The sequence below is a fragment of the Symphalangus syndactylus genome, chromosome 12 (genome assembly GCF_028878055.3).
Source record: "Symphalangus syndactylus isolate Jambi chromosome 12, NHGRI_mSymSyn1-v2.1_pri, whole genome shotgun sequence".
In the NCBI taxonomy this organism is placed as follows: domain Eukaryota; kingdom Metazoa; phylum Chordata; class Mammalia; order Primates; family Hylobatidae; genus Symphalangus; species Symphalangus syndactylus.
Genome location: NC_072441.2, coordinates 30,562,509 through 30,578,818, shown reverse-complemented (window position 1 = coordinate 30,578,818; position 16,310 = coordinate 30,562,509). Strand labels below are relative to the sequence as shown.

The 16,310-nt window shown below is 37.2% G+C and overlaps 1 protein-coding gene across 5 annotated transcripts in view; it reads right to left on the bottom strand.

The window, feature by feature from the left end:
• ST6GALNAC3 (ST6 N-acetylgalactosaminide alpha-2,6-sialyltransferase 3) overlaps nucleotides 1-16,310 on the bottom strand; it is a 582,436-nt gene that overhangs the window by 235,185 nt on the left and 330,941 nt on the right. For all 5 annotated transcript variants that reach the window (XM_063624080.1, XM_063624081.1, XM_063624083.1 and 2 more), the window contains exon 3: nucleotides 995-1,404. In XM_063624080.1, the coding sequence (XP_063480150.1) occupies nucleotides 995-1,404 (410 nt within the window). The remainder of the gene's footprint in view (nucleotides 1-994; nucleotides 1,405-16,310) is intronic.

The window sequence follows — 16,310 nt, the reverse complement described above, 5'->3', positions numbered from 1 at the left end:
TATAGCAGATGCTCAATTTATCCATGATATTGCACAAATAAGCAAAATTCACAGTTAATTTAAAACTTTAGCTATTGGTTTCAATATCTTTCCTTAACAGTTCTTTATTAGCGCTAGATATAAGAACCAAGATTGTCTGATTTGTAATTCCTGTTTTCTCTATTTTAATAGTTATCTTTCTAAAAAGGAAGAAAACATGGCACACAATCCAGATACAGGAGAGATGAAGGAGCTGGAAACGGAGCAAACAGAGGAAATAGGAGAAGGAAGGGGAGGGGAAAGAATGAGGAAAGCAGGCTTCAAGGGAAAAAAGTGGGAAGTGTACTTTACAGAATGCTACAGAAAAAATATGGATGTAATAAAATATGCAAATTGGTTTTTGGATAATTGAATGAATAGTATTTATACCTCATTTCTTTAAAATAATTCAACTGCTAATTATTTTAAGTGACGTGTAATTTCAATATGGTATTCTGCTAAACAAGTTAGATACCACGTTATGATGTTCAGGATCACAGTGCCTATTTGCGTGCAAGAAGCTACACAATCTTATTGGAGAATCAATAGCCTGTTCTGTTTGTGGTCTCAGGTAAAATTTTGTCAAAATTCCCAGAGGAGTTTAGACTAATGCATAATCCTAAAGTTCCTTACCATTACTAGGTTTTGAAACAGAAATGTTTAGGCTTCCTCTTTCAGCTGAAATCCAACTTAATCAATAGTAAATGGAGCAAAATAAGAAAAGATCAAAAGATACCTTGGGGAAGTATCCAGTGTTTCTTGGAGGCTCAAACCAATCAGAATGGAAAGAACAGGAGGTAGTATAGGTGGAATAAATGAGACCTCAGGCTGGCTTATCAAGTAATCATAATAGTCAAAACATATAACAATCAGCTTAAATAAATAACTGTTCATTTTATATCCTGCAAAAGGAATTGGCAAAGATTTAGCATAAAAGATAATAAAAGACAATAAAGCTGCTTCAGAGAGGACTCACCTGTCTTTCCCAGTTTCCTTCTTAAAAACTCCATCACAGTAACTCATGCGCTTCTCTGTGGTCACATATATTTGGGCATTCGGATAGACATCAACTGTCTTTTTCAACATGTTGTAAACGATGCCATTGCCATCTTTCCTCATATTGCGGAATGGGCCCCAAATAACATAAATAGTAGTATTCGCTTCCTTGAAAAAATAATCAGGGTTTTTTAGCAAAAGAGGAACGCTGGTATGGGACACAACTCGAATCATGGTCATGCGGCCGACATCTTCTTCATAACCCTTGGTGGGGGCATTGTTCATTCTCCAAATGCAGGAGGATCGATCTATCTCATTTCCCACCTTCTGGCCAACCATCTGACCTGAGTTTGACACTATGGCACAAAGGTCGCAGTCCAGTTGCAAAGGCTGAAAAATAGAGAAAGAAGGCATGTAAATTAGTAAATTCCATTTAGTCAAACAAGTTCCTATGGGAAAACAAAAGTTCAGATATTGTATAATTACCAAATATGGAAATATCTCTGAAGTACCTACAAATACCAAACCTACAGTCTCTGCCACAGATTATCAAGTTAACAGCATGCTTCCATTAAAAAAGAAAAAGTATACAGTCAAAAAATAATTTTAATTTCTATAATCCCCATGCCTTGGTTTAAAGCTATAGGCAAAAAATAGTTATTTGTTTTCCGCTCTAAATGATAAATATTTTTATTCAGAACTGTAATTTCAGGTGAAATAAAATATGAAAAGATTTGATCTTTGTAATAAGGTTGGTGGCTATAAAAGAAATGCAAAAGAAACATATCCAGGGATCAATTATGTATTTCACCTGTATGCATGAATGGTTATGAGCAATTGACAAAAATATGAAGAGTTCAGCAAGCAATGAGGTTATAAAACAGATTTTCAGAACCAGTAACTCCTTAAGGTAAGTCCCAGGCTAGCAGAAATATTACAGAGACCCTTCAGAGATTCCCTCAAGTCATCATATTAATTGGCTTCTGTGTTTATGTTTATCCTAGATGGATAAGGAAAGGCCTCCTTTTAGATGGGAAGGTATATACACAGACAGTCTCTAGAGCTATTCTAAGTCCCTTTCTCCCTTTTTATTTAACCACGGAGATAACAGAGACTCGTAGAAATTAAGCATCAGCTTTCAGGACTTGGAGATGATAAAGCTGCAGTGTTAGATTCAAATCTAGATCCTCTAACTCTAAGCCCACTGCCCTTTCCGTTATTCCTTGCTTTCAGTTCTCCTAAAACAACCAAATAAATTACTTCTGCTGCTTCTCTCCCACATAGTCACCCTTTCTTTTAAAACAGTAATAAAGAAGCAATGTGCTTTTTTGATATACATCTTTCTCATCTCCCTTCTATGAGATTCCACATTTTGTATCTGACATTCGATCTTGAATTTTTATTGTGCCTGTTGGTGAGTAGCCCCTCTCAACTGGGTACTGTCCTTGTTTTATGTATTGTGTTGGACTTTATTGTTTAATTATGTCTGTCCACTAGACAGTAAACTATGTCAGAACAATGTCTATCTTCCTCATTTTAACTCCATTCCCCCATTAGTCCCTGGAATACATTAAAGGCTCAATTGGTTAAGTTAGGAAGTGAAAGCAATTGAATTAAAATAATTACATTGAGAGGGAAGATACTGCATAAAAATCAACTGGTTAGTCATCATACAACTGTAACAGATCATTGTTCCTATCAATGGTAGGCACTCACAGCAGTCACAGAGCACCTACGATGTGTCAGGCACAGTTCCAGGGGTTAGAGTTCAGCAGTGAAAACTATAAACAAAAATTCCTGTTCTCATAGAGCTTATATTCAAGTTGGGTGCAGGAGAAAGGCAATAAATAAACTATCATACCATATAACATGTTAAATTTTGCTAAGTACTAAATCGAGAAAATTAAAGCAGGACAGGAGGTTAGGAGGTATGTGTGTGTACGTGTGTGTGTGTGTGTGTGAGAGAGAGAGAGAGAGTTGGTGGAGTAATCAGAAAAAGAACTTGCTGAGAAAATAATATTTGAGGAAAGACCTGAATGAAGTGAAAGTGTTGGCCATGAGCATATTTAGGAAAAAAGTGTTCCTGCAGAGCAAATGCAAAAACCAATGCAAATACCCCGAGGTAGGAAAGGAATAATAGGAAGAGCAATGTAGCCTGGCAGAGCCAGTGGGGAGAGCCAAGTAGGTACTGAGGCCAGACAGATAGCAGGGGAGAAATCACTTAGGGTCTTTCACTTCGTGTGAGATGAAGCGCCATTGAAGGGCTCTGGACAGAGGAATGACTGAGCTGAGTTACATTTTAACAGCTTTGGCAGCTGTGTGGAAAGTTGATAAAAAGAGAGGCCAGGGTGGAAGCAGGAGATTAGGCTGCTGCTACAATCCCAGCAAGAGAGGATAGTGATGTGGGCCATGTTGACTAGCAAAGGAGATGGAGACAAGCTGCTTATGTTCTGGAAACATTCTGAAGGTACAGCCTATTGAATTGAAGCTACTCAAACTGCTTTAAAAACTTTTTCCCCCTAATTAGTAAAGTAATATGGGAAACTCAAAAAACTAAAAAGAATGGATAAAATGATAAAAAAAAAACTCTCCATATTCTCATCGCTCAATAACACTACACCTATTTTTGTCATATTTTTTTCCTTTCTATAGATATTATTTTAGACAGGTTGAGAAACGCCATTTATATAATTTGGCCACTTTGGTTTCTTAGTTAATGAGAAACCATTAATCAAAAATCATCAGCCTTTCCCATGTCAGCCCTTAGAGATAGTTTTAATGCCTGCTCAAGATTCCATTATGTGGGTATACCATATGCACCGATTTGCCTACTGCTGGGCATTTAGCTATTATCTGTTCTTTTTTTCTACTATAAAAAAAGTGCTTTGATAAACATTCTTGTTCTTCCTCCTGCATTTTGGATGCTAACAGTTATTACATTAACTTAAATTAGTTTCTTTGATTTCATTTTTATTTGTACTCCTATAAAATGTGCTAGACTGACAAAGGCATCTGTTTATTTGAAATGTCAAAGATAAAACTTTTGAAAAAAACTTGACTTGCAGAATGCACAAAGTCCCATTTATGAGTTGTCATAAAACTCTGTTATTAAAGGGACTGTTCATCACCCCTGCCACAGTAAGTAGCAGGTGGTCCAGGCACCAGATGAGAATAGGTCCATACCAGGTGAGTGAGTGTATTAGGACACTTGGAAAAGAGAGTTTTATAGGTTAGTGCCATAGTGAAGACTTCTCCAATGACCAAAATGGAGGCACAAGGAGGTTCCCTTTGGGGTCACGCATTGATTTAAGACCCTTCCTCATCCTCTTAGGAGCCTACCTTCTTTTAAACAATAGAGAATAACATAATATTCTTCTTGCCAGACGATTTTCAGCAGAGCCTGACATCCATTACTCTTAGCTGGGTCCTCCAATTCCCTTAGAGTCATGCAAATCAATGCCTGATTTAAATTGCATGTGTCATATGGCATACTCCAACTTATCACCAAGATGCATATGGTGCGGGGGGTTACATTCCATTTGCTATTCCAAGAAGTTGCTTCGTTATGTAATAAAAGCATGGTTGGGGTATAGCCTCCACAAATTTAAACAATCAAAAAGAAGAAAAAGAAAAAGCCTTGGATATGTTCGAATCTATAAAATGCAGCAAATTACATTGGATTTCCTAGTCATTATAATGAATTAGCCAGTTTTGCTGTAACAAGGCTTAATTTAACTAATAAGTGTCAGCATACTGGTCTCACTTGACAATTGTAACCTCTGAAAGTGATCAATTAAGACATCACAATCTGTTTCATGACAACATATTGGGATGCCACAGCTGTGCAGATTATGAGGTCAGCAGCTAACTAACAACTTGAGGGCAAACATTGGGAACAACAGCCTCTTGTTTATGTGACAAATATGTCATTGGGTAGAGTATTATGAATGCAATGGCTTTGAGGGTAGATGGTGATCTATAAAATTGCCACTTTGTGTTTTTGTTTAACTATTCACTTGGCCCAACTGTCACCATGGCCATCACCTTAAGAGACGTTTGTACTTCTTGGTCTATACTTCTGGGTAATAGTTTTGCCTAGCCATCTGCCTTCCTGAATAAGGTACCAGGAGACATGGATGAACATGATAATTGCTTTATTTTACCACTTACTTGCAGGAACCATTTTTTTTTGCTTTTTTTTTATTATTATACTTTAGGTTTTAGGGTACATGTGCACAATGTGCAGGTTTGTTACATATGTATCCATGTGCCATGTTGTTTTGCTGCACCCATTAACTCCTCATTTAGCATTAGGTATATATCCTAATACTGTCCATCCCCCCTCCCCCGACCCCACAACAGTCCCCAGAGTGTGATGTTCCCCTTCCTGTGTCCATGAGTTCTCATTATTCAATTCCCACCTATGAGTGAGAACATGCGGTGTTTGGTTTTTTGTCCTTGCTATAGTTTACTGAGAATGATGTTTTCCAGTTTCATCCATGTCCCTACAAAGGACATGAACTCATCATTTTTTATGGCTGCATAGTATTCTATGGTGTATATGTGCCACATTTTCTTAATCCAGTCTATCGTTGTTGGACATTTGGGTTGGTTCCAACTCTTTGCTATTGTGAATAGTGCCGCAATAAACATACGTGTGCATGTGTCTTTACAGGAGCATGATTTATAGTCCTTTGGGTATATACCCAGTAATGGGATGGCTGGGTCAAATGGTATTTCTAGTTCTAGATCCCTGAGGAATCGCCACACTGACTTCCACAATGGTTGAACTAGTTTACAGTCCCACCAACAGTGTAAAAGTGTTCCTATTTCTCCACATCCTCTCCAGCACCTGTTGTTTCCTGACTTTTTAATGATGGCCATTCTAACTGGTGTGAGGTGGTATCTCACTGTGGTTTTGATTTGCATTTCTCTGATGGCCAGTGATGATGAGCATTTTTTCATGTGTTTTTTGGCTGCATAAATGTCTTCTTTTGAGAAGTGTCTGTTCATGTCCTTCGCCCAGTTTTTGATGGGATTCTTTGTTTTTTTCTTGTAAATTTGTTTGAGTTCATTGTAGATTCTGGATATTAGCCCTTTGTCAGATGAGTAGGTTGCAAAAATGTTCTCCCATTCTGTAGGTTGCCTCTTCACTCTGATGGTAGTTTCTTTTGCTGTGCAGAAGCTCTTTAGTTTAATTAGATCCCATTTGTCAATTTTGGCTTTTGTTGCCATTGCTTTTGGTGTTTTAGACATGAAGTCCTTGCCCACGCCTATGTCCTGAATGGTATTGCCTAGGTTTTCTTGTAGGATTTTATTAGTTTTAGGTCTAACATTTAAGTGTTTAATCCATCTTGAATTAGTTTTTGTATAAGGTGTGAGGAAGGGATCCAGTTTCAGCTTTCTGCATATGGCTAGCCAGTTTTCCCAGCACCATTTATTAAATAGGGAATCCTTTCCCCATTTCTTGTTTTTGTCAGGTTTGTCAAAGATCAGATGGTTGTAGATATGTGGCATTATTTCTCAGGACTCTGTTCTGTTCCATTGATCTATGTCTCTGTTGTGGTACCAGTACCATGCTGTTTTGGTTACTGTAGCCTTGTAGTATAGTTTGAAGTCAGGTAGCGTGATGCCTCCAGCTTTGTTCTTTTGGCTTAGGATTGACTTGGCAATGCGGGCTCTTTTTTGGTTCCATATGAACTTTAAAGTAGTTTTTTTCCAATTCTGTGAAGAAAGTCATTGGTAGCTTGATGGGGATGGCATTGAATCTATAAATTACCTTAGGCAGTATGGCCATTTTCACGATATTGATTCTTCCAATCCATGAGCATGGAATGTTCTTCCATTTGTTTGTATCCTCTTTTATTTCATTGAGCAGTGGTTTGTAGTTCTCCTTGAAGAGGTCCTTCACATCCCTTGTAAGTTGGATTCCTAGGTATTTGATTCTCTTTGAAGCAATTGTGAATGGGAGTTCACTCATGATTTGGCTCTCTGTTTGTATGTGATTGGTGTACAAGAATGCTTGTGATTTTTGTACATTGATTTTGTATCCTGAGACTTTGCTGAAGTTGCTTATCAGCTTAAGGAGATTTTGGGCTGAGACGATGGGGTTTTCTAGATATACAATCATGTCATCTGCAAACAGGGACAATTTGACTTCCTCTTTTCCTAATTGAATACCCTTTATTTCCTTCTCCTGCCTGATTGCCCTGGCCAGAACTCCCAGCACTATGTTGAATAGGAGTGGTGAGAGAGGGCATCCCTGTCTTGTGCCAGTTTTCAAAGGGAATGCTTCCAGTTTTTGCCCATTCAGTATGATATTGGCTGTGGCTTTGTCATAGATAGCTCTTATGATTTTGAGATACGTCCCATCAATACCTAATTTATTGAGAGTTTTTAGCATGAAGGGTTGTTGAATTTTGTCAAAGTGCTTTTCTGTATCTATAGAGATAATCATGTGGTTCTTGTCTTTGGTTCTGTTTATATGCTGGATTACATTTATTGATTTGTGTATGTTGAACCAGCCTTGCATCCCAGGGATGAAGCCCACTTGATCATGGTGGATAAGCTTTTTGATGTGCTGCTGGATTCGGTTTGCCAGTATTTTATTGAGGATTTTTGCATCAATGTTCATCAAGGATATTGGTCTGAAATTCTCTTTTTTGGTTATGTCTCTGCCAGGCTTTGGTATCAAGACAATGCTGGCCTCATAAAATGTGTTTGGGAGGATTCCCTCTTTTTCTATCAATTGGAATAGTTTCAGAAGGAATGGTACCAGTTCCTCCTTGTACCTCTGGTAGAATTCGGCTGTGAATCCATCAGGTCCTGGACTCTTTTTGGTTGGTAAGCTATTGATTATTGCCACAATTTCAGAGCCTGTTATTGTTCTATTCAGAGATTCAACTTCTTCCTGGTTTAGTCTTGGGAGGGTGTATTTGTCGAGGAATTTATCCATTTCTAGCTTATTTGCATAGAGGTGCTTGTAGTATTCTCTGATGGTAGATTGTATTTCTGTGGGATCAGTGGTGATAGCCCCTTTTTCATTTTTTATTGCATCTATTTGATTCTTCTCTCTTTTCTTTATTAGTCTTGCTAGCAGTCTATCAATTTTGTTGATCTTTTCAAAAAACCAGCTCCTGGATTCATTAATTTTTTGAAGGGTTTTTTGTGTCTCTATTTCCTTCAGCTCTGCTCTGATTTTAGTTATTTCTAGCCTACTGCTAGATTTTGAATGTGTTTGCTCTTGTTTTTCTAGTTCTTTTAATTGTGATGTTAGGGTGTCACTAACATCATAATGACAGGATCAAATTCACACATAACAATATTAACTTTAAATGTAAATGGGCTAAATGCTCCAATTAAAAGACACAGACTGCCAAACTGGATAAGGAGTCAAGACCCATCAGTGTGCTGTATTCAGGAAACCCATCTCACATGCAGAGACACACATAGACTCAAAATAAGATGGAGGAAGATCTATCAAGCAAATGGAAAACAAAAAAAGGCAGGGGTTGCCATCCTAGTCTCTGATAAAATAGACTTTAAAACAACAAAGATCAAAAGAGACAAAGAAGGCCATTACATAATGGTAAAGGGATCAATTCAGCAAGAAGAGATAACTATCCTAAATATATATGCACCCAACACAGGAGCACCCAGATTCATAAAGCAAGTCCTGAGTGACCTACAATGGGACTTAAACTCCCACACAATAATAATGGGAGATTTTAACACCCCACTGTCAACATTAGGCAGATCAACGAGAGAGAAAGTTAACAAGGATATCCAGGAATTGAACTCAGCTCTCCACAAAGTGGACCTCATAGACATCTACAGAACTCTCCACCCCAAATCAACAGAATATACATTTTTTTCAGCACCACACCACACCTATTCCAAAATTGACCACATAGTTGGAAGTAAAGCTCTCCTCAGCAAATGTAAAAGAACAGAAATTATAACAAACTGTCTCTCAGACCACAGTGCAATCAAACTAGAACTCAGGATTAAGAAACTCACTCAAAACCACTCAACTACATGGAAATTGAACAACCTGCTCCTGAATGACTATTGGGTACATAATGAAATGAAGGCAGAAATAAAGATGTTCTTTGAAACCAAGGAGAACAAAAACACAACATACCAGAATCTCTGGGACACATTCAAAGCAGTGTGTAGAGGGAAATTTATAGCACTAAATGCCCACAAGAGAAAGCAGGAAAGCAGGAACCATTTTTAAAGTATGACAAGAGTGTGGGGGCCAGACAAATGAAACATTCCTCATCATAATCAGGAGCTTCAGGTAGCACAAAAAGCTTGCTTGCAAAGCCCAAGGGACTCACTTATACATCTGAAGGCACCTTCAAACTACAGTATGCTATGACAAAAAGAAAGAAATACCTAGGCACAAATGGACAATTTGACCCAAAATCAGCTCTTATCTAGTTATCTCAGGTTTTTTTTTATTAGCTTTATTGCTATGTCTTTTGATCTCAACTTTCTTTGTTAAAGTGTACTGCTGTTTCTTGAACTCATTTATATTATTTGATTTGGGGGCTTTGCTTGAAAATTTGTTCCATATGTCTTCACTTACTCAGTTCTGCTTCAGTAAGCAGTTACTCTTTCTTTCTAGACTGAGGCCCTGGATTTTCCAAGACCTTTGTTAAGATTTATCTAGTTCCACTTTATCAAGCCACATCTAAATTTTGAATTCTCCCTATATAGTTGAATTGTCTCTATTTTTTGCTTTTTTTCATTAAAAACAAACTTGTCTTCTTCATCTTGTCTCTTGTGCCCTCCAAACATCTTTGAAAACATCTTGTACATTCAAAATACTTTCATTGGGCTTCAGCTGTGTCTATAAACCAAGAGCACCACAAATATTCAGCCAACCCTGTCTGGGTCCCTAAGTCCTTGTTAAGGAAAGCCACGAATGTCAAACACTTCCTTTTATTTAAGGTCTAAAATATTGATTTTCTTTTATGGTAACAGCACTATAGTTGTTTTGGCTATTTTTTTCCTCTGCAAAATATACTAACTATACCAGCACATCTGGTATAATAACAATCAGCTTGGGAGGAGTTAAGAATTTGGTGACATCTACTGAATAACTACATAATTTTTATTTAGCACCTATTCTGTGCAAGGCACTGTGAAGAGTAAAATAATTTTAAAATTCTAATCAGTGTGAACTTAATCTCAGTATACAGCGCCAAGCTGTGTGGGAGAGTTTCATGATCAACTAGAATAAATTCATATGCTGTTTTAGAAGCCTAAGGGATGGCTTTGTAAAACAAGTCATTTCTCTGCTAAAATGAATCTTGACATTTTGCCACCTTACAGGAAAAAATGACTTGATTATTGGCTGGGGCACAGGTAGAAGGTGAGAGAGAGAGGAAGGGAAGAAACGGCACCAGAGAGACCTGTAAGTATAGTGTAGTAGATTTTTTGATATACACATGATTGAATGCCTATTACGGGTCAGTCCTCTTTCTCAGTACTTTATTACATTATTCCACATAATTTTCATGGCAGATTTTTCAAGTTACCTTATTTTATTTTCCATTACTGAGTTGAGGAAGTTGAGATAAACGTGATGTCCAAAGGATACTAGATATTTTTCAGGTTAAAAAGAAGAGCATATGTTATCTCTCAGGAAATGCACTCACAGCGGCATTAGGAAATGTGGAATATCAAAGAAATAATTATTACTGATTTTCACTATTCTTAATATACATATATGCAGACACCTCAAATCTTGCTCACTATTATATTTAAATTATTTTAATTAAATCATAGATTAATGCTTTAAACCTGCTTGTAATCAATAACTTCACCAAAATTATTTGCATGTGAGCATAAATAAACTCTCCTTTTTGGCAATAGTGCTAGCATGACATAAAAAATTATTGAAAATGTTTTTCTTGATATTTTCAGCTTGAAATATGGCTGAAATTTCAGTCTAAGATAAACTAATCATGACCAATTTTATTAGCTTTTAAATGGTCCTTCACATCTGCTTACTCAATTTGCTTTTCAAACTGTTTCTTTCACAACAGCAGTGAAAGATTCTCAAGCAATAAATAATTACCGTCCATGTTGGGGAAAAAAGACCATGGCAGATGATATTATTTTCTAAACTGGTCTCCAGGACTAAAGGGAATAATACCTCCCCACTGCCCAAAAGCCTCCTGCAGAAATTCACTTTAGAAACTCACACTGGCCATTTGCAAGTCCTGGGGAATCAATGTTCATTGAAGACTGTCAAGAGGTCTCTAACTCATGAATGGCTCTTCTCTTCTATGAGGATCCAGGACAATGGCTGACTGGGGTACTACGTTCACACGATGGGTCTTTTTATACCATGCCTGTTTTTATTTTTATTTTATTATAAGCATGAGTATTTGAGAGGCATACAAATGAATTCTGTTTTTAAAAATACTGAAGAATGTAAGTACAGAGGAATTGATTCCCTGTGAAGGTCCTATGTTCTCTGATATTGTAGGGTGGGGGGAAAGTGTAGATATTCTTAACTCTTTCTAAGAGTCTCTAGCATTTTTATAATTACTCAGCCTTATTTCCTTGTTTGTAAACAATATATTTTATTGACATAGATTCCAGAAATCAATTTACCATGATACGCTTAACCAATTCTTTCCTGGTTAAGAGAGAAAGTGAGTGAGAGAGAGAGAAAGAGAGAGAGAGAAATGGCCAAAACTGACAGGTTATTCACCCTGACTGACAAGTTTCACCTCTCGTTGACTCAGAGTCACTTTTCTCTTTAAATTAGTACACATACAGTAAAAGAACCCTTCTGTTCCTCCATTCCAAATTCACCCCCCCCCCCCCCACACACACACACACACTCTCCTAGGCCAGTTTCATCCTTACCAACCACCCTGGGAAAACTATCCCTCTCTCTTCTTTGGGTATGAACCTGACAAATTGCCCTGTCCTTTCTGAATGATATATTGGGACAACAGCCAAGCACTTTACATTTTAATCAGTAAGAATAATGTAATATTTAACCTTTACTTTTTTCTCTCTGAATAAGCTTATAGACAATAGAATAGATAATTAAAATTTGTGAAATAAAACTTGCAAAACAGTGGTTTCCACAGCAAAAAGGAACAGCCATATACGAAAGGTCACCTGTCAACTAGTTCTAGTTATTAAATCTCTGCATTTATCACTAAGGTGGCTCAATGGAAAACGAAGGTCAAGACATTAAATTATGAAACAGTCAGGATTAGAAAAGGTCACCCAAAATTCAAGTAAAATTTAACCAAACCTGCTAATTCTATACCCTCAAAGCAAGTAGAAACAGCCAGATTTGAAACACAACATTGGATAGCTCTAATCTATCTTTCTACTTTAGCCCCATCCAGAAAATGAATTTCTATTTGATATCTTGAAGTCTAAAATAAAACTTGCTTATCCCAAGTAAAAACAAGAACTTCAATGAGTATTTCTAAATGAAAATCATTTCAATTGAACCAGCATAAATTATTAAAAACATTGTTTTACACTACTCTAATGATTCCTTTCATTTCAACCATAAGGATGCCATTTTAAAAATTGGAGATGGGACACTCCTGGCACCTTAAATACTTTACAGAACAATTAGCAACTCACCACTCACTAATTTACTACTTTAATGTTGAAACAAAAAAGATCTTTGCTTTTCATTATCCAATTTGAATGAATTTGAACAAAGCAGGTTGAACAAAGCTCCGGAGACACACTCTTCAGTTTGCTGTCATTTATTCCTCTGCTCTTCCTGAATGTCTTTAGAGTTCTAGTTTTAGAGGCTTCAACATGTATAATGACGCCATTGGGGAATAGATTTTGCCTTTATTCTCCTTGATGTTCTTTCTGAGGTCTTTTAAGTGAAAGGTACAAAAGAGGCATTAACAATCTGGCATTGTTTTTATTGCTTAACAAAGAAAAAATGTATTTTAATTTTTCCCGTGTTTCAGGAATGATTAAGCAAGTTGTTTTCATCTACACTGAGTCACTTTCAGCAGACCTCTAACTGTGAGCAAAGAATTGTGAAGACTGTTCTAGACAGAAATCAATACAGTTCAGCCAAGCTAACCTGTAAATGTACTTCCTTGCCCCTCCACAAACCAGCATCTTCCAGTGAATGCAGCTTTCTAAAGCAATGTGTATAAATCTCACAGCACATAAAAAGACAGATTTGATAACTGATGGTTTAGCTCTGACTCTCTGTGGATTTGGGATGTGGCATTTACCTTCGTTCCTACCTGGTGACATTAAATCTAAGCATAAAACTTAATATGGGGGTGCATAAAAATGTTAATGTCAAGAAATAATTCTACAACAGGCAACATAAAGCTATGTTTCTCGGTTGCCATATATAATGTGCTCCCTTTATTTGGAAGTTCCTCTAGGGAATGCATCTGCATAAACATGTACATGTGCCCGAGGAACGCAACTTTTCTCCAGACTGGGAGGCAAAAAACACGTTTTCTCAAACCAAGAAAGAGTTTTCTCATATGGATGTGAATTATGGTAATAATTCATATTCCATTATTACTATTAGGTCACAGTAAAACTTGGATAATTTTATGGCCAACTTACCTCTTGATTATTTTTTTCTCCTTTCAGGAGGATGATCTCAGGACATGCTGCTAAAATGCCACACAGGAATGTCACATAAAGAAGGTAAGAAAACTGATTCTTGCTACATGGTATTAGTGTACTTGCATGTCACTCAACTAGGAATATAGTTTTCAACTGGCTATAGATTACAATGACCAGAAGAACTTTTAAAAATGGCAATGGCGGGAGTCCACCCCTGACCAAATAAGACAGACAATTTTTGAGGATGGCACCTGCACATAATTTTTTTTAAGTTCCACATGTGATTCCAATAGATGCCTAGGTTTGAGAAACATTCTCCTAGAAGAATTAAAAACAGTAAGAGAGGAGACCATAATGTTTGATCAAAGGGATGAAAACAAAATAATACATTTGAATCCTTAGGGAAGATGCTGGGATAGGAAATCCTTCTAGTTATCCTTCAAATACTAACAGATTGACAAGAAGCACTTACACATGAAGTCAGCCCTAGAAGTCAGACATTTTGAAGAGCAAATGGAGAGGATACTGGAGGTCTGCATGTAGTGCCAAGCATGACAACTTCTATTTCCTCAGAGTTATTGTTAATTATACAGCATTAGAGGTTTTATCAATCCTCTGGCTAGAATTTTCTTTGGAGGTAATGAAAATCATACTACCTAATAAATTCTCTTAATTTTCATGTGGGATTCCTGCCAGCATATAAAGCTAGTGGTAAATGGAACAGTCATTGCCATTCACTCAGTACAGATTTTTGTTTTTTTATTTTATTTTTATTTTGTTTTGCTTTCTGGGCTGAAGGATACTTTAAGGTCTTATAGTTTGAGAGGAGGAGGTTGGTAAAGATGGAGTGATTGACAATACAAGAGAAGGACCACTGGTGGAGTGAGAGTACATGGAAGATAACACTCAATAATTTAACAGTATAGTTGGATTGGCAGAAATACATCTTTCTTGGAAACAGGAAGAATGAATCAAGAATGAGAGAAGAAACAGGTTACTTTATAAGAAAGGACTTCAACTAGATTCACTCTAGGTTCTCTTATATTTCTAAAAGGAAGCAAGTGTTAATTGATGAGAGATAGGGTACTTCGAGGTACAGTTAACAGACTTCGAAATAGGATGAACTTTTGAGAAAGAATATTTTGAGCAAGAGAGTTGAGAATAAAAATGATTGCAAATGATGTTTCAGCTAGAATTTACAAACTATAGATATGTGATGAACCTACTGTAAGGTATGTATTCTGCCTAAATAATATTCTGGAGCACAGAGGCAAGAATGAAGAAAGCAGCTAGTCAGGAGATTATGGCGCGTAGTGTACTGAAAGCTGAAAGTTGGAAGCTGAGAAATAGTCATGGGCACTAGCAACTGGATTTCACACTGAAAGTGGAAGAAAATGGTGGCAAAATTAGTAAATGGAAAAGATAGGGAAGCATGACTGCCTTAGTGGGGTTATGTACATTCCTTGGAGGCAACGAGAGATATATTTACATTGTATATTCTAAGACTAGGCTTATTTTAGGAATAAGGAGAAGAATGTGGCTTGCATAAACTTTGAGTTAAAGGTTTGTGATTGCAAATGGGATAGGCTCCAGGAAAGCTGTACTATAAGTATGCCTTCTCGTTTCAAAATGAAAACCCAAAGTACAGAACATATTCAACTTCATTATTGTTAAAAAGCACCATCATGAGAACTTGGACTTCAACAATGTTAACTTTCAAAATTCAGACTGCCCGGCCGGGCGCGGTGGCTCACGCTTGTAATCCCAGCACTTTGGGAGGCCGAGGCGGGCGGATCACGAGGTCAGGAGATCGAGACCACCGTGAAACCCCGTCTCTACTAAAAAATACAAAAAATTAGCCGGGCGTGGTGGCGGGCGCCTGTAGTCCCAGCTACTCGGAGAGGCTGAGGCAGGAGAATGGCGTGAACCCGGGAGGCGAAGCTTGCAGTGAGCCGAGATCGCGCCACTGCACTCCAGCCTGGGCGACAGAGCGAGACTCTGTCTCAAAAAAAAAAAAAAAATTCAGACTGCCCTTCTATGGAAAATAACTTAGCTGTGAAAAATATATATAAATTCATCTCTCAACCATCAAAGACTTAACAAGATGGTAAGAAATTACCAGCCTAGAGAAGACTAGAGCTCACTAACACTAAAATGTGCTTAAGCCCCAGGGGCATTAGTAATTCCAGAAGGAATAGGTGAGCTCTGTTTCTGGAAGCATGTTGGGCCTAGAAGAATAGAAATCAGAATCCAGAGCCCAAGGGTAAATAAACACTCACTTTGAAATAGGATTCCTAGAGTTATTGTAAGGTTAAGTCTGAACTGGAAATAAACCAGTCTTATAAAATCTGTCAACCTATTTTATGTCAATTTGTTGTGTCTGATAACCTCAGTTTTGAAAATTTTATTGTGTGTTCCTGAACTTCTACTGTCTTTAGACACCTAGAACAACCAAAGAAAAATCTTCTCTGGAGGAAGATAATATTATCCTAGGTCTCAAATCATTGTTACAAATAAATTTTTAAGCACAATGCCCAATACACAATTAAAAACTTCAGATAAAAAAAGAAACAAACCACCATTAAAGAAAACCAACAAAAATACTTACATAAAAGCTCCACATACGGAATTAGAGGATATAGACTAAAACAATGTTTACAATGTTCAATGACCTAGGAATCAAGTTAAAA